Source organism: Myiozetetes cayanensis, unplaced genomic scaffold (genome assembly GCF_022539395.1).
Source record: "Myiozetetes cayanensis isolate MyiCay16 unplaced genomic scaffold, myiCay2020 scf9, whole genome shotgun sequence".
In the NCBI taxonomy this organism is placed as follows: domain Eukaryota; kingdom Metazoa; phylum Chordata; class Aves; order Passeriformes; family Tyrannidae; genus Myiozetetes; species Myiozetetes cayanensis.
In genome coordinates this window covers 20,113,666-20,138,166 of record NW_026088185.1, presented here as the reverse complement: position 1 = coordinate 20,138,166, position 24,501 = coordinate 20,113,666, and the positions used below count along the sequence as shown (strand labels likewise).

The window sequence follows — 24,501 nt, the reverse complement described above, 5'->3', positions numbered from 1 at the left end:
ACAATTCTAGGTTCATAAGAGGGCACATGCGAATGGCAGAATTTGCCAGTAATGGAAGATTTCAGCTTGAAGAAAAAGATTGAGTCTTTAACTGTGAAGTCACTGTTGTGCTTTCTTAATATATTGCAGGCTCTCTTTCTCAGTTCTAACTTTTGCTTTCCTACTACTTTTTTGAATCAGAAAATCACCAAAATAGACTTTATGAGAGTTCAAATTTTATCATTAACACCATTGACATCATTTTCCAATTAAGCAGGAAAAAGCGTTGTTAACTGGTATTTTGTTTTAGACAGAGAATAAAATATTTTGACTTAAGTAAGAAATTCTTGCTTAGCAGCAAAACTCCGTAAGTTCTATAACCCTGCTAAATATGGAGTTGCAAGTAGGTTTTGTGTTACTGTTTTTTCTGCAGAGGATAACAGAGAATTTCTGAAAGGGTCTTACCCTGCATCAGAGCTATTACCACAAAGTAGGGCATCTCTCTGTCCTTCCAAAATGTAAAAATGAGCTGTGTAGAAAGCATTAGAAATATATATGAATAAATCAAATAAATCTGGAAGTGCTAAAAAGTAAAATAAAATAAACAGTGTTAAAGTGGCTAGCTGCTGATTACTTTGTAGCTTGTTTAGGAACCTCTCTGGTTACTGTACTTTTTTGTTGTATGTATTTCATCTCTGTCAATGACTGTAAGCAGTTCTACATAAGTCAGAAATATAAACTACACAATGGTCTTTGTTTGATCACAAATAGTTACACATTTTAGCCACAAATATATTTAAAAGTTTCTTACTTTCATCCTCAATGTAATCCTTCCAGTTAAATGTGCTCACTGTCATATTAACAAATGTACCATTTTCATTCATTGTGCTGTTAAAGTAGGAAATAATGCTTATTTCAAAAGTAGAATTGTCTGGAGGCCACTGCAGGCATTTATTCCTCAAGTTGCCCATGAACAGCTGCAGCCCTATCAGTGCAAATACACTCAGACAAAACACGGTCAGGATCATCACGTCAGAGAGTTTCTTCACAGACTGAATTAGGGCTCCCACAATAGTCTTCAAGCCTGCAAAGAAAAAAGATCCATAGAATTATCAAAGAGTATCTTTGCCCTTCCCATATAATTAAGATGTCATGCAGACACTTAAATTTTTATTTTTCAAAAAGTAAAGCTTCATGAGCAGCCTCAGAGCTTGTGAAGATGAATGAAAGAAAAAGATTCCTTTTTATGAATAGGCAAAATACATATATTCCAATAAACCAAATATATAATGTTATTGTCAAGCAGGAAATTTTATCAATCTTGCTTTCCTATTATAGATTTGATTTCATTTCTTAATTTTTCTCTGCATTTAATGTTCTGCCAATAATTCCATTTCTAGTTAATATTAAATATTACTTCACAACAGTATGAAGACAGCACAAGATAGAATTGCAAGTAACTTTGAGGAAAAAAAATCATTTGCATTTGATAAATTTTCCTGTGCATCATTTATTTCCTTTTTGGTAGCTTTTTTGTTGTTACTTCATTTTCTGTAAGACTAACGACAATTTTAAGTGGCAAAATAAAGGAAAAAATTCAAAGCCAAGAAAGCCAGAGCACTAAAGCTTTTGTAATGTAGAGGCAAGTTTTTGTAATAAAATGCAGAAAAACAAAGCAAAATAACCCTTAGGCCTCATATATTTTATGTTTCATGCAAGCATCTGTTAAACTCAAAGGCTGATTTTGCAAAATAAAAGAAGCTAATGCTGAAAAGGCAAAGAGTCATAAACTAGGTTTATGATCCATGCCTTTTTTTTTTTTTTTCTTTTTCTTTTTTGGCAACATGAGCAGCGAACAGCAAGACTTATGCTCAAAGGAAGTGAATTCGACTTCAATGGAACGAAAGTCAGCCTCGGTGTTTAACCTCGCTCTCACCTGGAATGACTGATATTGTTTTCAAAGCTCGGAGAACTCTGAATGTTCTCAACGCTGAGACATTGCCCAGGTCCACAAACTCTGTCACATATCTGTAATAGGGGAGTTCACACACAAACACAATGACAGCACACAAATAACAGTTGGAGATACGAGGGGCCTAACACCTTACACCAACTTCTTCTTACCTGGAATTACAGAAATAGTTTTCAAAGCTCTCAATACTCTGAAAGTTCGAAGAGCTGAAACATTGCCTAGGTTTACAAATTCTGTTACATACCTGTAGGATTAAATCACAGTTATTCAGAATTGAGGCAGAGCTTATACTAATTATGTGGGTCTTCAAAACCTCTGTGGCAATACTAGCAACTATACTTCAAAATTTACCTGTCTCTTCAGTACATCTCACTTTAATAATTATTTCCCTCAATTTTTCTTAAATGTCATTGAAGTGAAACTCACTGATTTGTAGTGGAACAGCTAATTAAACTAACTAGCTTGTAATGGGATGATGACATGAAGTCAAAGGGATGGCTTCATTTATGGTGAGCAGAAAAATGCAGGACATGAAATTAGCGTCCCTCAGCAGTAATTACACTAGTGGCTGACACTCCGTGTCGGCTCCTGCTGCATTTTACTTTGATTTGTGCGTACTAAAATGTGTGATACAATGGCTAAACTTCACAGGTTTCAGAAATTAAATATGTTTAAATATATACATTTATTAGGATAATATTTACCACTAATTTCATGCCCTAAAAGCTTAAAAAGTTCTTGAACCACTTACGCCATTAAAATGACACTGAAGTCAAGCCAGTTCCATGGGTCTCGCAGAAAAGTAAAACCTTCTAAGCAGAAGCCCCTTGCAAGAATTTTGATAAGTGATTCAAATGTATAAATTCCGGTGAAAGTGTACCTGAAAATCATCAGAGCAGGAATAGTGGTTTTGCATACTTATAGACAGTACCATTCTTTAGCAAAGATGACTTACAAGAAAAGAAAAGTATTTAGACGTGAAAGGAGTAAATCATTAACTTCACTTGCCCTAAACATTGTAGTCAAAATTCAATAGTTGAATTTTGAACCTGATATATATACTACTCATTTTCTAAAAGGTTGTTTTAATCTCATTTCATGTGCTTGAAAATAATTTCAGACTCTTGTATTTATAGATACATTTCAGACTTCGATATTTATATGTACATTCTCTGGCACTCACAGGGTTGCCTCTTTGCTTGCATTCACAAATCAGGTAGATATCTAAGTGCTACAAAAAAAATGAAGAATTTTTTTTTTGTCAAAATCAGAGAGTTTTGTGAAAATGAGTTCTGGATAATAACTATACTCATGTCTATATTACATGTTTATTTCATAAGTCATCATTTAATATAAGAAAGCACGCTCAGACTGTTATTCTTGAGTATGTGGAGCATGATTACCAGTTTACCTGTGTGGGAACAACCATTCATTTAACAACATAGAATAAACAGCTATAACCGGCATAATGCAGGCACTTCCTGAGACCCACATGGATCTGTGTGGACTTTCAGAATAAAGCAACCCTACCTACAGACCCTACTGCTCTCTTTTCAGACTCTCAGCAACTCTTAACAAGCCATAGTCACTGCTGAGCATACTGGGAATGGGTTAATAGTAGTGGTTTCTAAACTCTAAAGCATTCAGAGTAAGGCTCATTAATGCAGTGAAATAAATAAATAAAAATCAATAATGGTTATTTGAGAACAGGAGGGAATGAAAGAAACAAGTGGTTAGAACCAGGTTTTTCATGAGTAGTATTATTTCAAATAAAAACATAAAGGGCTTTGAGCAACCTGGTCTTGTGGAAGGTGTCCCTGCCCATGGCACGGGATTGGAACCAGATAATCTTTAAGGTTCCTTCCAACCAAAACCCTTCTATGATTCTATGATTCTACAATATTTCAGATGAAAACACCTATCTCTATTTTGCTAGAGATCAAACATGCATTTATAACCATGAACAAGAAAAAGAAATAGATACTTTTTTGTTTCCTTACTTCCATCAGCTCTTTGTTACTCCTTCATAGGTAAGGCCCTTTCCTCAGCCATTTGAGTTTGTTGTGCTTGGGGTTGTGTGTGCTTGCTGTAGCAGGCACTCAGGAGTTCACATCAGCGAGACACAATAAATGTCCCACTGTGATAAGATCATGGATACTCAAGCAATATATGGCTGGCCTCACCAATGACATGCAACAATTTTACATGCACATTTCTAGTTCTGGAGCTCCTTTTCCGATTTACAGCTCAGAATATCCAAGGACAAGAGCTTCTGTTAGTATTTCACGGCAGAAGTTCAGATATTCCTCAGACATAATTTTAAAGAAAAAGGTGTTACGCTTAAAGCATTTAAGTTATTCAGGAGGAAACCAGAAAGATACTGATGGTCTTATGGAATCTGATTCTTCACGACTCTGGACAAGCCCATTCTGGCATGCAGCTTTTTAATAAATGATCTCTTGTCTGGAGTCATATAAAAACAAAGGTGAAAAAAAAGAAGTAAAAATGTTTAACTTACTCTACATTCTTTGTCCAGTCTGGAGGGTTACTCATGGTCATAAATACACAATTGGTCAAAATAGTGCACATGATAAGCATGCTGAATAATGTAGGTTATAGTCAAGGCATGTAAGTCAAAAAAGCATAACAATTTTATAACACTGATATAAAGTAAAACTATTAGGTGTACAGAAATATATACAAATAACGTGACATTGTAATTAATGTCTGAAAATAGTGCATAATTTTATCTATTTTTAAATGGTATGCCATCTGTCATGTTATAGTGCACTTCTGCAAAAAACTGCATTACTTTTGTAATTATAGCAGGTTTGGGTTTTAAATGAAACCTAAACACATCCTTAAGTCTGTAAAATAGGATATGAGTACCCAAATATAAGTATTCCTTGAAGACAGGGGGATCATTCTAAAAGATCTTTAGTCAGAGATTCATTGTTTAAGCCCAAGTTTTCCTTTGGACATGACTGAAATGCATTTGAAAATATTGACCTTTATCCTGAATTTTTTATAGGACACCTACCCCAATGCTGAAAACACAACGCTGAGAAAACAGCTCTTTAGTCATGCTCTTTTGTCCTTGCTAAGTGAGTCTAGTTTATGAATAGTACTACTGGTCTTGGTAAAAGTGTGACCTTAGATATGTTCAAGTGCAATGGTTTGTTACTAATTTGGCCTTAGCTGCAGGGCTTAGTATGGGATCAGGTCTCCTTTTAGATATAAATCCTGATATTTAAACTCTGACAGCTTTAGGTGGTTCAGTAGAGAATTCTCTTGGTGAGACTGAAGATCATACTGTAATTCATGTGTAATATTGCTCCTTTTTAAAGTGTGAACAGCTTATATTTATTTAGCACAGTACACCCCCATGGACACAATTTGTATATCCACATGAAAAACATTCTTTCAGTCATTAAATAGTTTTAAATGGCAAATCTTAAATCAACATTAGAAAAAAGGATATGAATGTACCAAAATCTTGATAGCAATTTTTCTGATGGGATTAAAAGGAGTTAAAATATACAAGGCAGATGTGGCGCTGAATCGGAAAATTGCTTTTCCCTTATTCAATACTATGAAAGTCTGCAAAAAAGAAATACAAAATTAAAATACAGTCTTGACTACATAAATATCTTTATCTCCTAGTAAAAGTTCCCATTCTCCACCTGAGAGGTACAAGTTCCATTCTACTGCCTACCTGTGGTAGGAAAATAACTGATTTCTATAAATACAGTTAATTAGGCCTTCCACAGCCAATTCTCCAATTTGCAAAATATCCCAGCATGCAGACTGAATTCTGATGATATTAAAATTGGTGGGAATTATAAAAAACAATGACAGTTTATCAATAATAGCAAAATGCAGCATTTTATCACTAAAATATTTCAGCTTTATTTCTAATGAAGTCTTTGATTAAAGTGAGTGTCAAATTAATCAAATACATTCTACCTTGTGAGCAAACACAAACAAAACTAAAATATCAATAGGACAATTCTAAATGCCAGTTTGTATTTGGAACAAATCCTTGACAGAATTACATACACATATATATGGCAACAAGGAGAAATACTTGTTACTACACAATCAACTATAACTTTAAAATAATATTGTTTTCATTTTATATTTTAAATACTACCAATATCAATTAAACTTATATTCCAAAAATATATCTGTGAAAAAAACCAAAAAGGATTAATAAATTACCAGTTGCATAGCTCTGAGCAGTCTGAGACAAACATACACCAGAATTTGGCATCCTATGACAACAAACCACTTATAAAAAAATTGCTGGGTTTGATTCTAACAATATGCTCTCGTTTCCCCTATATGCGAGCAGCAAATTTAGCTAGTTATTATCTTTTAAAATTTGACCTGATAAAGCTGTGGTTTGTGTTCATTTTATTCTGTTCCTGTTGGCAGTCATTGCCTAAGTGTATTTGTGCGTGAATGAGGTTTACTTGCATCTCTGGTGCTGCTTGAAATTTCTTCAGGACATAACTATTCTTCATTCCTTTTGCTCTTTGTCGATGGTAATGGCTCTGCTTTGTGTTAACATAATAGAGTCTTTGTTACACTCTCAGCAGAGCTATACAGTATCACTGTTCTCCATGTTGATTTCTGTTCTCTGTAAGAAGTTGTCTGTGATCAGAAAAATGCTGCCCTCTCCAAGGCCTTTACTGCCTATCTGGTCTGTCATCTCTGGCAGGGAAAGCAAACCTCTCCATGGTGGAAAAGAAAATAGGTAGAGTGTTGCTGGTGCCTGTTCACAGAATAACATCAAGGAAATGCTGAGGGTGGCAGAGAATGGACGCACACTCATTGGCATTTCCCTCTGCCCTACAGTCCTTCACCCAGCTGGAAATGCTAGAGAGATGTTGCCTGTCCCAAGGTCACTGCTGCAGCAGAGCCTGAAGACAGACTACAATTCACGTATGATTTTCTCTGCACTGACAAGTCCATGATTAAGAGTAGTTTCTGCTATACACAGGGAGAGGGGTGACTACTTCTAGCCCCTCATTTAAGATATCCATTTGTTTTCTGTTAAGCACAATTAGACTGGTATGTAATATAAATACAAATGTCACCTGTGACAAAAGATTAAAAGTCCATCAGTAGTCTGAGTTTTTATACTTTTGCTCCAAAAAATCTGACTACTTTTTCTGTTAAATGGAGGTTAGAGACTATACTTGAGTACTTCTCAGGTTTTCTGCTACTTCACTTGCAGACGGCTTGTTCAGATAACTTTATCCCTGACCTTATTTATGCAACTTTATTCCTTTTTTTTTTTTTTTTTTGTTTTTGTTTTTGTTTTGGTTTTTAGTGGTTTTGTTTGGTTTTGTTTGTTTGGGTTTTTGTTTTGGTTTTGGGTTTTTTTGCAGTTACTCCAGAAACTTAGTGCAGACAATTCAATTGTAAGTAATAATTTGCATGGAACTGTTGATATAACCCAAACCATAAACCTTAAAGTAACCCTTGGCAATGCTTATTCTCTGGGCTTTCATTTCTTTGCATTTCCTTAATAATGTTAATATTTGTATTATATACAGAACTGTTTATTTAACTTTGTCAACTGTTAGGTTACACAATTACATACAGATTCTGCTTTATTTTCTACTCTATTTTATTTTCCTGTTACCCAATCCATAATTTTTAAACCTGTTTTGCAAACCAGAGGCAACCAAAAATTTAGCCACAAAACTGAGTGTATTATTTGCATGATTTTTTCCTAACAAAGTAAATTTCTTTAGAGTTTAAAATATTTTATGTCTTGATTGTTTTATAGTTGCTCAACGTCAAGTTTCTTATCTTGATGGCAGCCTGATGCTTCAAGCTGTCATCAGAGCAACTGTGTCCATTTCTCTGTTTCAGAGAGACAGGAAAAGATAATCCCAAAGATTTATCCATAAAACACTCTACTGCATTTTTTAATTTAGGGGTGTTATCCAGATCCTGATCTTCCTTCACTCTCCTTACCCACTACACTTTGCAGGCCTATCAGGAACTGAGAGAACATCTTGATACTGCTAAAGGAGCACACAGAAATAAACAAGAATACAGAGGAAAACCTGCTCTTCCTGTCATCTGTACCTTTCCCTAATCACTGCAGGACACAAGGTACTTTTAACTATTCCCAGGCTGGACCATTTCAGACCCTGGAGGAGTTCAAAATGGTCTACAATTAGTCCCAGCTACGAGGTATACTTGTTTGTTCCTTGTCTATCTCTTAAGTCAAATAATGGTATTCTGTTTCCAAACTGAATGGATCATTGCTACAAGACCAAAAGACACACACACTACTGCAGATCCTGACTTTTAAAAGTCAAACCTTTTTAATGGAACTGTTTGAACTACTCTTTCTATATCCAAGTCACTGGTTTGCAGATCACGTGAAAAGAAAGAATCTGAAAGACTCTGCAAATTGTAAGGGAAAATGCACCTCTTTTAGCAGTTTACATTCTTCACGGAGCACAACTACGCTACTAAAGGTCCAGTTGTGTTACAGCCTTACACATGTAACTCAGAAACACTGCTTTTATCTCACAACATGTAACTCTTCACTCACAACATGTAACTCTTCACTCTGCTCTTTATGTAAAAAACCTCTTTGGAACACCAGAAACGTCTTTTTTCGATTCTTTACTCAAAACCCAGCTTTTCCATGGTGTCTGCCACAGACTTATAATTGACAGCTGTGCAGTAGAGATCTACCATAGCAATGCCAAGCACTCCAAACAATAGTTTTCATTGTGGTAGTTTTGTATGAGCCAAGATTTACATAGAGTCTTTATATATGCTACATTTATAGATATATTTCATACATACATATATATGTTTACATATATTATATTGCTATAGCAGAAACAAATATGGTTACAGTCCTTTATTTCACTAACTTTTATGGATGCTTCCTGGCTATCTACAACTATGTCCATTGCAAAATGATGCTCAGAACATCTCTTTCGTCATATGCAGTCTTACTACTATATTGAAAGCAGGAAAATTCATTCATGTTCTCAAGTTCAGGCAAGATCATGGAAGGTGCATCTTCCTTACAATGAGGTAAGAAACAAGTAACTCAATGGAACTGACGTAGTCACAACGCTAAAGAGCATAAATCAGTTTGGTTAAATGAAAGGATGTTTCTGGATATTTAGTAGATTGATAGCTCTAACCGTCATATTTTGTGATTAAACTTTTCTTGTGCAGAAAATTATATTCTATTTTGTGCAAAACATTATTCACTCACTTTTTTATTGATATAATATGGGTCCAGGTCTTCCAAAGGTTCAGATACCATTCCTGGAGGTATGTCACCATAAATAAATGGCAGTGTCTTTCCTGCCTCCAAGTCACTGTTTGGTTTTGGACCATTTTCGTCATCATCATCTGTATGTTCTTGCTTGGGCTTTTTAGCTTTTTCTTCTGCACAACGCTTTTCAATAGCTGCGAGAGAATCTCTAGTAAAATAGCGGAAGCTTTCAGGTCCAGGTGGTGCCAGCAGTGCCTGTGCCATGTTTTCATCCTGCAAATTTAATTACTTTTAGCTTCTTGCATAAGAATGACCTATAAAAGAAAATTAAATAATTTAGGCAAACTAGATTGTACCAATAGAAAAGAAAGCCAACATTTGGTCAGAAACTCTTTCCAGGTGTAAATAGAAGCAGCATATTTCAAGGTTGAATGAAAGTTAAAAACAACTGATCAGAATTTTATAAATAATTTTTCTGCTTTTTCCTGCTGATCCAGAAAAAAACACTATTTCTGCCCACAAACACTTCTTTGCCTCTGTCCTTGGACTCTCAGTTAGAGCAAACTGCTGATACAAGTGTTTTAACAGTATAGCTTTTTTTTTTTGTAACACCAAGTGTAAACACATGTTCTGTGAGATACTCTTGAAAATTTTAAACCTATATTTTACTACTTAGATTTTATCTTCCCATATTTTTTCAAGTATCAATAATAAATCCTTACAAATGCAAACATGAAAGTTTTGCACAACTAGTGCCGCTCAAATGACAGCAACTGAATTATGGGAGGAACAAGCATGATTCTTTCCTACTGACAGTTAACTGTGGTGAAGGCTAATATTATATGCTAAAGGTTAGGTTGCATTTATTGACTGTCTGTGAGCTGTGAATCAAAACCACAGGCCTTTTAAGTAAAAGGAAACAGGATGTACAATCAAGACTATGTGGAAAAAGAATGCTGCTTCTGATTTTTTGCAAGGCAAGTGTCACAGTTATTTCAGACTGAAAGTAGTTTGAAATCTGAGACTCTGGTTCCCTGTGAATGTTTTTAGTGCCAGTGCTGGATGATGCTGCTTTTTCCTGCTCTCTGCACTGAACTCTCCCCTGTACAGCAGGTCTCTCTATGAAGCCCTGCAGTGCATCAGCTGAAAGTCGTGTTATTTTGTCTCTTCCAAGTCCTTCTGCAGCAGGACCAGTTATTTAAACTGATGCACTGTACAGCGCAGCTGGGAGGCTCAAATAGCTGGAGGGAGACAACGGCAGAAGGAAGGCAGATCTGGTTGAGGAGCAGTGCCACCAGGAAGGAAATTACAGTCTTAGTTGTTGTCTACTTTGCAATAGTTTGTGGCATAGTGGCATAAAAATTTTACATACGTAAATAAATTTTAAGAGTGAGTTTCAATGTTTAAGATGAGTTTATGTTTTCTGGTACATGAAGCCATGTAACCTTCCTGTATCCTGGAGTTGCCATGTCTAGATTTGAGACATAATATTCTATTCAATTGCACTCATTCAATAGTCCTTCTCCTAAAGCTTTTTGCCTGTCTGAAGCAGTTTGTGCAAATCCACACACACACAGAGGCACACAAAGTGCTACAGTAATGATCTTATGAAATAAGATGTACGATGGCAGAGGGTGATGTTAAGAAGTGCTTGAAATATCTAGAGTAGAAAACTGGTGGAAATAAATGCAACACTATATACCTAAATCTGAATTACCAATCCAATGACATGGTGGGTAAACATGCTCCTGTGCCCCCTCAAATCTTTATCTCTGGAGTGGGTTCACAGCACAGCACTGGTGTGTATGATCAGCACTGAGGTCACTACAATAATTTAGTCAGCACCAAGCAGCTAAGTGACACAAGACCAGAACCGAGGTACCTGACCATAAATTCATAAATAAAATACACTGTACTGTAGACATGAAGAAAGCTTCTCTCAAGGAATATCCTGGAGAACTATGAGTTAATGTAATGTGCAGAATGAGAGAGATCCTGGAGTGGCTGGAGGTACAGATGCAGTATAAATGGAAAAATAAACGTGAAAGCCAGCAGGCAACCTTATCACATGTTTCTACGCTGAAACTTCTGCTACTGATTTTTACTTTATACAAGATGTAAGCCTTTGCTGATCCCCTTTTTTTTTTTTAATTAATGTAAATCCCAATTATAAGAATCCTAAACTCAAAATTGCCCTTTATTTCAGAATTAAAAGAACATTCATTCTCTGGATACAGTCCACAGTCCTTTGATTATTACTTTTGCCCATGCAGGATTAATAAACTAAGAAGATATTCAGAGTTTCCCTTTGGTCTTTCTGAATAATTCATTGCTTTATTCCACACTTTACAGGTCTCTGATTCAAGTTCTCAAGATAGGTGCCTTTTCTATGAAACTAGTCTTAAAAGGTGCATCCAAATAGAGTCATCAATGGGTCTGTCTTGTCTTTATAGTTCAGTGCGTTTGTTTAGGTTGCTTTTCACGTGTTGACAGTTACAGGTATGAATGCTACAACTCAGTGCACTGCCCTCACTTGAAATAAACGCATTTGTATTGCTAGAAGTCCACAAAGAGGCCAATGAGTGACACAGGAAAGTATTAGCAGACTTGGGGTTTCACTGTGTTTCTCAGACAGGCAAACAAAGGTGCTTAAAAAAAGTTTTCCCACCAGGTTGGAAACATCACTTGAGACCTGCCTCCTCTGCTCTCTAGCACAGTTATATCTTTCCTGGCTGCTGCTATTAAAGAAGGGTTTTCCTAAACTAAATGTGCCCCACGCATTTTCATTCAGATGACAAAGCTTAACAGAACAACACAGAAATAGGATTTTTATTAGTGTTGCTATACATGCATTAATTTAATGGAAAAATGAAACAGAAGTTGTTCTGTTCCCTGTACTGAGCCCTAAACAAGCTCTTAGCAATCCTTGAATGATGAACCACTCATTTGTTAGTGATAGCTTCCCTCTCCTTCCTTCACTGGTTTTAAAATCGTTTCTTATCTGGAAACTAAACTGCCAGGACATGAATGATACTAGGTAGAATTCAGAATAACTTTCATTATCAAACAACCTTTAAAGAAATAGTCTTAAAAATACGTGTGGTGCAGGCCCCTCAGTAACCAATGCTGCTCAGCATAGAGTTTCAAGCATTTGAAATACAATTTGGGCCTAGATACCATATGTATAATGCTCTATAATTCAATAAATTTCATTAGAAAAATAAGGTTCCAATTTGTTAAAGGCACACTTTTGCCAAATAAATCCATTTAGTTGTAACTGAGCATTGCATTTCATAAATCCTTCTCCAGTTTTCCTTCTGTCTCTTCCTTTAAATAATAGGATTGAACAATAAACAGTGTCCATATGTTCTTAATTTTACACATATTTCAGCTAATTATATTATGTCCATGGATAAATTATTAAATTTTAAAAAAATACAATTCTTGTTAAACTCTTTTCTAAACATAATTATCTTCTCAACATTTCCACAGAAGATGAGTCAGATAGTAAGTAAAATATCTGTGCTAACATGTCAAATTAATTTTTCTGTGTCTCTGAAAAAGGCAGAAGAAGTGGCCTGAAGGTATCTATTTTTGCAGTATTTTAAATAGGGCAAATGGTAAAAGTGAAAGCATCAGTGTAAGTAGCAGGTGGACACTAGGGTTCTCTAACAGGTTATTTATACTTTGCATGAAACAGTCCACACACACCCTTCAAAATTTTCAATATGGAGAAACAGCAAACCTTGCAGTGTTTTGTTTTTTTTTTTCTTTTTTTCCCCTTTGGAGAACTGGCATGAGAATTATTTTCCTGCTAAAACCTTGAAAAAGCTGACTACTGAGATTTTGATTCCACTAAAACTGAAACAGTTGGTTAGGGTTGGAATAAGTGCAAGGATAGCAAATGGAATCTGTAAAATGACCAACTATCATAGTTTTCTTATGCTAATCTTTTATTTGAGAAGCTGTAATTTGGGACTAATATCCTCCGCTGTGCCAAGCCCTGCAATAGCCTCCCAGATGGTAAAGCCTGGATTAAAAACTCTCCTCTAAATCACTAGTGTTAATAAGACTAGCTGTCTCACACTGAAGAAAAGCTATTTGTCCAAATAAAACAGGTGGGTTCCCATGGTAGGAGAGACAGAAACACCAGGGCTGATGGCACCACCTCAGCATCAGCTGGAGATTACTTTCTGCAGGTTAGAAGTAAAAAGTGTAGTTGCTGGATGCTGATATCATCAGAAAATTACCTCAACTCAAACTATCACTGTCCTGAGGAGGAAAGGGGTACAGAGGAGTCTAGGGACAATCTAAAGGGAAAAGTCTTAACTCTGTCTCTCAGTATTTGGGAAGTTGCTCTGCAAAATTCAGATATTGGTTTTTCTGGAAGTGAAGGTAAGTTACGTGTTTAAGTTACTATGCTCTGATCAAATTACAAATCAGGAAATGCTGTCTTCAATTTGTTCTAAAAACAAAAAGATGGGTAAATATTAGTTTGTTGTGGACACGATCTAAAATGAAATCTTTTTATTGACATCTCTCTTGGCATTTGTGCATAGAGACTAATTTCATGACAGAAAATCAATCCCCTTATCTGCTAAAGTGCTTTGAAATATTTAAGTTATAGATCATTGTCCTTTCATAACTGACATTTACCATGTTTTTCCTGGCGTATCCACCCTATTTTTTACTTCTTTAAAAATATTTGAGTAAGAAACAGAATTTTGAAAAGAAAAAAAGAGACCCAAAATGTCAGTGCTGTAGTTCACAGTGGTTCACAGTGGTAAATGCAATGCAAGGCAGATTTATTTGAGATATCTAAAGAGACATCCAGTCAAATCTATCTGTGGATCCTAAGGCAAGGAATCCATGCAAGTTGGCTTCACAAAAGTGGGTATTTCAAGGAAAGGCAGGACTTCCTTAAAGCTGAAAACAGCCTCCAGCATTTAGCACCTGGTCAGAACCTGCCCCTTCTTTAAACTGTAACCTACTAATTTAAACTATGATAGTTTGTGTTTACAGGTCCTCACGGACTAACGCATAGGATTTATTTCCCTTTTTTCCATTCAATTCAACATTTACCATTCATCCATTGTGTCGTTTTCTTTAGACTATAATTTATCTGTAGCAATGACTATAATTTTTGTCTGTATTTGTACAGTCAGCCCCAGTAGCCTGTAGGCATTAGTGTTATGTAACTATTCAAAATAAAAATAATGAAATCACCACCAGGTATTTATTAATAAAATTAATAAATCACTAAGACAAAAACACTTACTTGTTATGAGAATATGAAATCAACTAATGAGGGTATGTCACAGAAATAATATTCCTTAATAAAAACTTCCTTTAAAATTTTTTAGAATGGGGTAGTGATAAGTACTGATAGTTCACACTGGCTGAAACCTGACCAAAAAACAGTAAATGTAGCAAATAGTTCAGGGTTCTTCAGGGATATTACGTGCAATTTTATTTAATATCCTCAGTAATGCCCTGCATTTAGGTGTGAAAGCACATTAACTAAATTTTTAGAACCCCAACCTCAACAAAACACTGTAAGAATTTGGAAATGTGGTAGAATATATTATACGAGGTTCAGTCTGACTGGTGAAAGACTAGGCAGATGGGAAAACACTCAAAACAGATTAGATCAGAGACTGGAAAGCAATTTCAGAACTATCTGAAAGATCTAGAAGCTGCATCTTGGGAAAATATGGTTGGACACTGCTCACGCTCACCAGACCTTGCTATGAATAGCCTTTCCCCCACTTATTTGCCTGTTTATGCCCATTGCCATCCCACAGGAATCTCTTTTCTTCCCTCTATCTCACTGCAACATTTGCTTTTGAATTAATTTGTTCCTATTTCTTCTCTCCTCCTGCCTAGGAGTGGCAAATAATGAATTATGATTCCTCCACCAAGGCCAACTGTACGTGCTAAACTGGAGTAAAAATTGATAGGTTATGTAAAGGCATGAATCTAGATTCCTCAGATATGTACCTGCAATTGCAGAACTCCCAAAATAAATCATCTGACCCATTTATTTGTAAAAATTCACTCAAATCTCTAGGAATTCTTTAAATGGAGGCCTGCCTTGTATTTTCTTCAACACCAAAAGTTGCCTCTGAGAAGGTGTGAAAAGAGATCAAGTGTCAATACTTGAAATATTGGAGAAACCTGAAGGACAAATGAAAACCATATGTAATTTAAGAGGAAGAAGAAGGGCCTCTTTCTTATCCCATCAACTGAGTTGGAATACAATACTTAATTAACATTTTGCAAATACCTTCAAATGTTAAAGATGCTTACATTATAATGCAAAATAGCTACAGTATATGTAACACAAACTTCTATGACTAGACCTCATTAAAGTTGTTCATCTCATTTTCCCGCTGGTATTTTAGTGAAGGAATGTAGTGTTATATCAAAAGGCCATCTTATGAAGTGAAACATTATTTCTGGCTGAGAAGAAAAGATAAGTCTTACCTTTATTTTTCTAAGAAATGCCAAATCTCAGAATTTAGCCTATGTATCTTGTGCTAACGTGAAAAAAAAAAAGCTGCATTTCTAGCAGAAAATGGAATTGACAAGAAAAGTTTCTCCTTGGGAGCTGAAGCTTCTTCAAGACTGAAGTTTCATTAAGACTCTCTCATTCTTTGCTCCTGTGTCCAAAGCTTCTCAAAATTAATTGCAGTAAACGTAAGTCTACATATTCACATGGACATATTTTTCCAACCTAAGAGCAGAGAGAGGTAGGAAAAGCAGGATTCAAAATGGGTTATTCCGAAAAACCTTATACAGAACAAAAGTACATATAAGAATATTCTTTAAGTGATATGAGTTTCAAAAATCCCTTTTAAATTCCATTTAATATTTTACCTTCATGCTTTAACTAAAAGGGGAAAATGAGTCTTGTTGACATTACTGCATGACTAGTGGAGTCTTTAGTAGACATGGGATAAAGATAATTGTGTGCCCAGGCTAACAGGAGTGCTCCCATCTGCCACCTGGGGAACTGCACAGTGTATCATTACTCCTCACTGGATTTACTGTCTTTAACCAGAAATAGAAGTTAATTAACTTTGAATTTGCATGAAAACACAGACACTTCTTCAAGTTATTTTTCCCAGGGAATGTTGCTTAAAGTGTTTTTCTTTGCATAAAATCTTTTTCCTCCATGTCAAGTAATGTAATAGCAGACAAAGACAGTATCTTCAGGTTCCTCAGTTAAAGACTGCGTCATTACAAGAGCTGACCAAAGGTTGGTTGTGGCTTCCTTGGTCTTTAATAATCTGAGTATCTAGTTAATTAAATAGTCTACTTACATCTTACATAATTTTAGTCTTCAGCCATCGAAGACTGAGATGAGCTGTCTTTGAGACATTTGGATATCTCATCTAGATGTATTTCTGGCTTTTTTTTGTACTTTTTTATATTGTTGTTATTTTGCTTTTACTCCTGGAGAAGAAAAGAAGACGACGACATCCCTCTCTTTTAGGTCTCTGCTCTTGCCAAAGCGGCCCTCAGTAACATTTTTATCCAAATATAGTGAGAATGAGCAGCCACTGTAGAAACTCTGTAGATAAAATAAAGAAAATCTGAGTAGACATAAATCAGGTCAAAGAGAACACAGAAGGTAGAAAAAACAAAAAGTGAAAGCTTTCTATTAGACCACTGCTTCTCCTGTTTTTACATTAGATCTCCAAGTCCTCTTACAAGAAAATGTGTTTCAAAAACTAACCTAGAATTTACCTAGTATTAGTCCTATCAATCTAGAATTACATTTTCCCCAAAGATACAGTAAGTGCTACCACAATTAGAGCTTCAATTGTTTAATAATGTAGCATCAAGTCATTCCAACGATTGCTAAGAGCAAATTCTTTCAATGTCCTGGTCATTTTGAGTAAGGCACTGATTCAGCACATTTTGCTGTGGTGAGTCACTACTGGAGAGGCTCCACTGAAGACATCTGAAAGCTGTGTCTCCAGTACTAACCTCAGGGGATCATGACTCTGCCACCAGTGATACTTATCCACCAATGCATATTTTACACTGAATGCAGCTTTCCCTGGGGGTACACAGGGGACTTCCCCATCCCTTTGCCTATTGGGTGCATCTGGATCCTGCCTCTGAAGCAGCGCTGTGGCAGAACTCTGATCTCATGGTCAGATACAGCAAAACGTTTAAGTGCTGCTGCACACAAATTTAAAAATAATATGAAAGGGATTCTATAGCTTCTTATTAAAAGACTAATCACTAATACGAAACATTCATATGACACTTATTTTCAAAAGAGTTTTACAACTATCAAGTTGTAAAATATTTGCCAGTTTGAAAAATGCTGAGGAAGCAATTTTGAATGTGAAAATTGTTCATAGCACTAGCAGTGCAGGTAATTTCAATAAATCTGTATTTTGAATTAAAGCAAAAGACTGAGAACTATTTTCACATGTAATCCTATCATGTCATCTCTATGCATCATGGTGCTATAGCAGCAACAGTGGTAGTCACAGTAAATCTTGAAGGAAGGAGGTTGGTTGAATTCTGAGCCCTTTGTCCTGAATAATAGGCCTAGGCCATGTCAGTGTGATTTCATCACAGAATTTCAATTAATATCTTATCTCATATAGTTTTTGGCTTTTCTTTGTATAACACAATTATTTGCGATACACTAAAAAACACAACCTTTTTTTTTTTCTTAAATGAATGTCTTTGGTTATCACCCCAATACCAGAAATTTTCATAGGTGGGTCCAGATTATACAGTTTTACTGTAGATGAAGGTGATGATAGAGAATTATTTTGAATGATAACACATTGACCAAAATAATTTTTATTTAGGGTAACTTATCTTGATCATCTCCCAAGAATGAATCATAGGTAGAATCTCAGGCCTAGTCAGAGGTGATTCCTCTATAGACAGACCATATATATTGTTTCCTGTAAGGCTCTTCCCTGAAGTCTTCAGCATGTATGGCATGAGCATTTATTTTAAGACTTACTAGAATATCTTTCAAATTCTGAGACATGATATTGCTTCAAAAAATGTTTCAAACTATATCCTCACACACTTGAGCTCCCTTTCAACGTAATGATAAAATGGAAAAGAAAGAAATGGGGTTATTAAAAATCAGATACTCTCATCAAGACCATTATAAGGCAATATGCCAGGGATGGTGTCAACTAAGTGAAATCTAATGTTAGAGGCAAATGCAATGAACAGAAATCATGGGCAACCATATGGACATTTGGTGTTAAGCAATCATGAAAGTGTCGACCCAGTTTTAGATTAACAACAGAGTTATCAAAAAAACTTAATGGTACCAATTCAAATAATTCCTAATGTTTTATGTACTCAAAATTTAAATGTGCTGACAAGTTAAACACTGGTACATTCACCAGTATCCACTGGGAAGGTGTTAAACGAGCTAAAATAAAACATCAGTTAGCAATATCTAAATACATTGCAGCATTGATTTTGCTTGTAAAAAAATCAGAAAGCTCAGTTTGTAAAGTAATACTCTTTTCTAAATTTTTCTAGGGAAACTTATGAAAATGCATTTGCAACAGAAAATATTGCTTATGAACTTAAGAAGAAATAACAAACTAAACTCAGAAAATTAATTGAATCATTAAGAACCATGCAGCTGGAACACTTACTTTCCTAGTCTTACTATGCCCCAGAAACTAATCAATACAAAATATGAAAGAATAAACATCATATAGCACAAGATTAATGGACTGTATTTAGAATTTGACAGTTGTCTAGGAAACCGAAAGGGAAAAAATTGGAACTTCTGTTTGAGAGGCTTACACACAGTTCTTGGCTGAATGTGATCGTTACTACACAGGGAGGAAAATGCACAGAAAGTCAACATGAAAATAGAATGCTTTATACTGGGGTTTAACACAGCATATGAAAAATGTACTTGGATTTCTCCAAGGCATTTATTCCAGTATCATGGAAGTGACTAATAAAACTTAACCAAGCCTTAGGTTTGGAATGTTTTCCAAATGTATTATGGGAGTATGACTAGTCACTATCTGCACATAATAAATCCAAAGATGCAAAGCATATGAGTTACAAATTCTACCACTTCTTTAAAAGTTCTCTCTTGTAATATCAAAATTTCAGTATATTACAAAATATTGTACTAATTGGAGGCCTACAGCTTTAAGTAACATACACTACAGAATAATAGCTAGTGATATAGCAGCTCCTAGAACTCTAGTATTCTTCCTGTTGTAACACTAACTAAAGCAAATTGATGTGTAGGAAATACATGGTAAGTAACTTAAACTGGTATAAGTAAAAACCTTTGAGGAAGGCTCCTTAAATACTCAGTTACAGCTTCACTCAGTAGGTAAGGAATTCCTCCATAATACAGGTTGAAGTTTATTTATATTGCTTTTGGTCAGAACTTCTGATTCAGGTCACATTTCTTCATATGAGCATTTTTGGCTTTAAATATTAGTGACAGTCTTTTCTTTAGACATTTCATGTAAATGACAGTAAACATTAGGACTGCCCTTCTTCAGTTCAATCTGACCTTGGACTCTTGGGCCATTTTGAGATTACTACTCATTTCCATCATCAAGTTTACACCACTCAGACCTAAAAATAACATTATTGATTGCCTTTTTTTACTGTAAACCCTAGACCTTTGGCTTTCATCTGTCATAAACAAGTTCTACAGATGATTGGGCTAGTAAGTTTAAATAACCTTAAATTTATTTATATTTTTTAAGATTCAAAGTCATTTGTTATGAGTGGAGTTTGCTCCTTGATAAGATACAAGAGTGCAAGTTAGGTGTATGCTTTCACTTACCATTTAAAAGTGCTCTTTATGTAACATAAAAGTTATTCCACAGTTTAGATTTAGAGAATTATTTTTCTATAAAGATTGCTATTGAATGGAAAACACACTCAATTATCTGTTGAGATAATTATCTGTGGTGAAAAATGTCTATCTCTGAGTGTCACTATAGAGTTAGGTTAACTTTGCTAAAATGTATAAGGATTCTTCATTCCTGTGACGTAATATCCTAATTTTGTAGTCTACCAGTTTAATCCTTACTATCTAACTGCTGCACAATCACATGTACATTGAAAAGTAAATGTTCTTCATAGTAATAACTGTGGAGAAATTTCCATGTTCAAGGAAATCAAGTTGGTATAATATTAACTGCACCTGAGAAAAAAAAATCCTATGTTTTTAGGTGGGACAGAGGCAAATTCACCTTCAGATTTCCAAGACCACCACACACAGATTTCAAATATTAATAAAAAGGGATAAAATACTCTTGTATCAAAGTCTTGGTACAGTCCCACAGCTGCCCTCTGTGGCTGGCCTTTTGAGAAGGCAATGAGAGCTGTTTGCTAAGTGCACTCATTTTAACATTTGAAAACTTCATACTCGGACATATTTAAAATTAAACCAAGAATTTTGGTCTTCAGAGAGCATATTTTTAACTAGCGGAAATTTGGAATTCCTCAGTTTGTCCAAGCATTAAAACATGGCACAATAATGCCTAAGAAAGGCCAGAGTTTTCAGGATATTCAAACCAAGGCAGGCAAAAATATGGGACATGTGGGCCCAAAGTCAGGCTACATAGAGTCAGGAAATTTCTGCTTCTATTCCAAGATGACCAGGCAATGAAAGGACATTCTTTATGAGGAATGATGGTAGATTATTTTCTCAATTAATACAGTAGCCAGGCCACATAGTGCTACATTGCCCTGCATAAAAGGAACTATTTTTCTTGTGAGCAATTAATTTATTTAACTCTTCATCTGCATTTCTGTAGTGATTTTGACCACAGATTTGTAACCTCCTAGGAACCTATATAATCATACATAATAATATTTTATGATTAGGAAGGTAAATTAAGTTTTTTGTTTCACATTGTTCTTAAAATAACTTATGCTAAAAGACCATAAATACTGATCCCTTCTCATATTGAGAAAGGAGGCCTTAAAATTAAATAAGCATCATCTAATTTAAGCATAAATAATCTATAAACGGAAATTGTCTGCAATGTATACCTATCCCAAGATCACCCTGTTAATTAACAGAGGTTATACCAAGGTATGACAAAGGGGATCACAGAGCCAGTAGTGCTGATACTCTTCCCAGCCATTTTCCATACTGGCATCTGTGATAACCTTTCAGATTTACCAATGTGCCTGATACTTTTGTTCAGGAGATCCTGCAGTGAAATACAAGGATGTGCCTGAGGCATTGCAGGGATGTGTCAGCTGTAAGTGCTCTTCAGGCGATCTATACATATGTAGTAACTTCAAAACATGTGAAACATCAGCTTTGCTAAGCAGACACAGCATGTATGCAATCAAAATATCTGTGATATACAGTCAGTATATACATATTCAAAATCTGATGATTTGATAAGGATATATGACATTGAGCAGGTGGACCCAAAGAAGTGGCTGGAAAAACAATTCCAGGTTGAAAAGGGGACCTGTGAACATGGTAGCTCTGTGATTACACTTCCCTAAGTAACACTACTCAGTAAGAAAAAGATCAATAGCAATAAAGATTAATAACTAAGCAAGTAATTAATCTGATCATAAATAAGCTTTACATGTGAAAGAGCCCCATAAAAGCTCAAGCTTTTAAATTCCATTTTAATTTTTTAGTTGCATTTTTCACTGTAAAACACATTCTGTGATTTGACTTAGCTGATAGCATAAGAGAACAGTAATTTTTTGTAAGAAGATGTAACAAGACTGGTGACCACATTAAAATTTAGTAACAATTTGAAATCACAGTTTTGGGGTAGATTAGCTGGTGATTTTTGAGGTTTTCTTTTATTGTTTGTTTGGTTTGCTTTGTGGTTTGGTTTTGGGGTTTTTTGATTTGTGGGTTTTTTGGGTTTTTTTTTGTACTGGGAAGAAATAATTTTGGGTTGGGTAATAAACAAATGAGATACTAGATACTTTTTTGACCTAGAATTTAACTTGCCTACTTCTCTTTAGGATTACAGTGGTAGTACACACACATTATGGTTACTCCAGAGCATATGGTGTTCCTACTCTATATTTATATTCAAAGTAATACAGCGCTTGCCTGAACTGCTCTTATCCCTATTCCCTCTGCTTTACCTCATCATAAGACAAGGAAAGTCAAGCAGTAACACTATCATAGTAACACACTAGGGATTCCAGCTGTTCATAAAGACGATTTTGATGAAAGCAGATGAACTGCTTGTAAGATACCAGCTCCAGTATCAAGATCCTGTGGCAGTCCTATTGGTCAATATCAGACTTAAAGAGATGGCACTGCAATGTGCTTCAGAGCTTTTAATCAGGAGTAGTAGATGTAATGAGTAACATCAGGTTTCCAATTAAGTGGATGACTTTTCCTATAGATGGATTTTATGGTGGTTGACCCTTGATTTGATGGGCTCACTGAAATCACAGCTCAGAGCGTGTGCATGTGTTCTGTAAGCAGTATGAATTAGTGAGAACCGATTTTCTTATGATACTTCAAACCTTGTGAGGATGAAAAAGCCAGTATTTCCTGTAAATGGCAACAGTATATACTACTGATTAACAGCTATAAGCTAAATAAAAAACAACAAAGGGTTACACTGAGTGGAAAATAAGCTGACTAGAATTTGGAATGTAAACTTTCTACCTTCTAAGTAGAATTCTGTGATAAAGAACAGAGTAAATGTAACTTCCTGAAACTTATTTTCAATAGAAAATTTCAGAGTTCAGCAAATAGATCATCTTAGCAAATAAAATACCAAATACCAGAAAGTTGCATTTATATCCCCTTAGGTTTAACTGCAATTTTTTTAAATTTGTCATCTTATGGCAAGAACAGTGTATGGATAAAAAGGGCCAAGATTTGTACTTTAGAGAACAAGGTCACAACTTGCTTGCCTTATACAAAGAACTCTCTTAGTATCTGCTATTCTCTGATTCATGAAAAGTTGTGGGACTCCAGTCATATAATTAGTACATTGCTTAAACACAACAAATATACTGGGTGAGATGTGAGCAGCAGAACGAAATGGATATCACCGGTCAGACAGTTCCATCTTACATCCTACTGCCCTTTTTCCTTCTAAAATCCTTACTCTTTTGAGGGCAAATCTCTCCAAATCTAATCTTCATAAGGTACAAGTTAACTCAAGTTAATCTGTGAGGAAAAAGAGGCAGAAGCACAAAATGTGTCTTCAGCATATTGATTAAACTCCCCATACTTTCTATACTTTTTTCTTTCCCTTGATCCCTCCTCACTGCAGGTTACCTGACAACAAAAGGAAATTACCAAACTACCACTCCAACAATCTAGGAGGGCATAGGGGAATTTATGTTCTCCACTGAAAATGTGAAATTGTCTACTTTTGCTAGCATCTAGTGTTAATCTAAACAGAATTTTGCAATACTGAGCTCAGTTGGCACAGCTCAGAAAAATCAGTATAGGTGCTTAACTTCTGCTTATTAGAGGGAAAAATCATCAGCTGACAACACAAGCATAATTTCTGTAAATATCAAGGCCTAATAAAAAAGTATCTGTTTAATAGGTGCTACGAAGCTTTGAATTACTGCAGCAGCAGTAATTCAAATGGAGATGTGCAGGAGAGCAAATATTAAATATTAAACTGTTAGGCTTAAAAAGTCTCCTTCTGAAACTGTTTTCTTGACAAATCAATTATAAAAGCACAAACATGATACGTTTCTAAAACAAACAGCACCATTATTACTGATTATTTATTTTGAAGTTACACAAGGACACCAAAGGCACATTGATTTGGTACCATAAAAAATACAAATTAAAAACTTCATTCTTTCATGTCACTGCTTCAGGTACAGGCCTCACTTGCTACTCTGAGTACCACCTGAGAGCAATCCAGCTTTCTTGTCATGTATGGATTGAGGTGGTGATTTGTAATCTGTGGGCTCCTTATTCTGCTGTATGGGGTTTTCTGGCATTTTTTTATTTCTACTATTTTCTTTTGGAGATATTTTCCAAATCAATACTAACATAACACATATACTTTTAATGTCTATGTGTGTCTGTAGAACCATTAGTAAAAAAAAGAATTCACATATCAAAGTGATCTTCGACAGATATTTTCCATTTACCTTTAATAACTGACAGGTTTAATTATCAGTGATAACAATGAATGAGACAATGGATGAATGGAAAATAAAACAAATATAATAATTCTTTTGCTGATTTCTCCAAACAGTCCTGTTAAGAAGCATATATTAAGCTTGACAGTAATGATTCAGACAATATGTGAACTAT

General features: G+C 35.3%; 1 protein-coding gene across 1 annotated transcript in view; it reads right to left on the bottom strand.

Moving 5' to 3' along the window:
* Window positions 1-24,501, bottom strand: part of LOC126652968 (sodium channel protein type 2 subunit alpha-like) — a 72,997-nt gene that overhangs the window by 47,654 nt on the left and 842 nt on the right. The window contains 7 exon segments of the mRNA XM_050340275.1: window positions 445-508; window positions 791-1,063; window positions 1,916-2,007; window positions 2,703-2,831; window positions 4,470-4,560; window positions 5,434-5,551; window positions 9,216-9,532. Coding sequence (XP_050196232.1) covers window positions 445-508; window positions 791-1,063; window positions 1,916-2,007; window positions 2,703-2,831; window positions 4,470-4,560; window positions 5,434-5,551; window positions 9,216-9,482 — 1,034 coding nt within the window. The 5' untranslated portion in view covers window positions 9,483-9,532.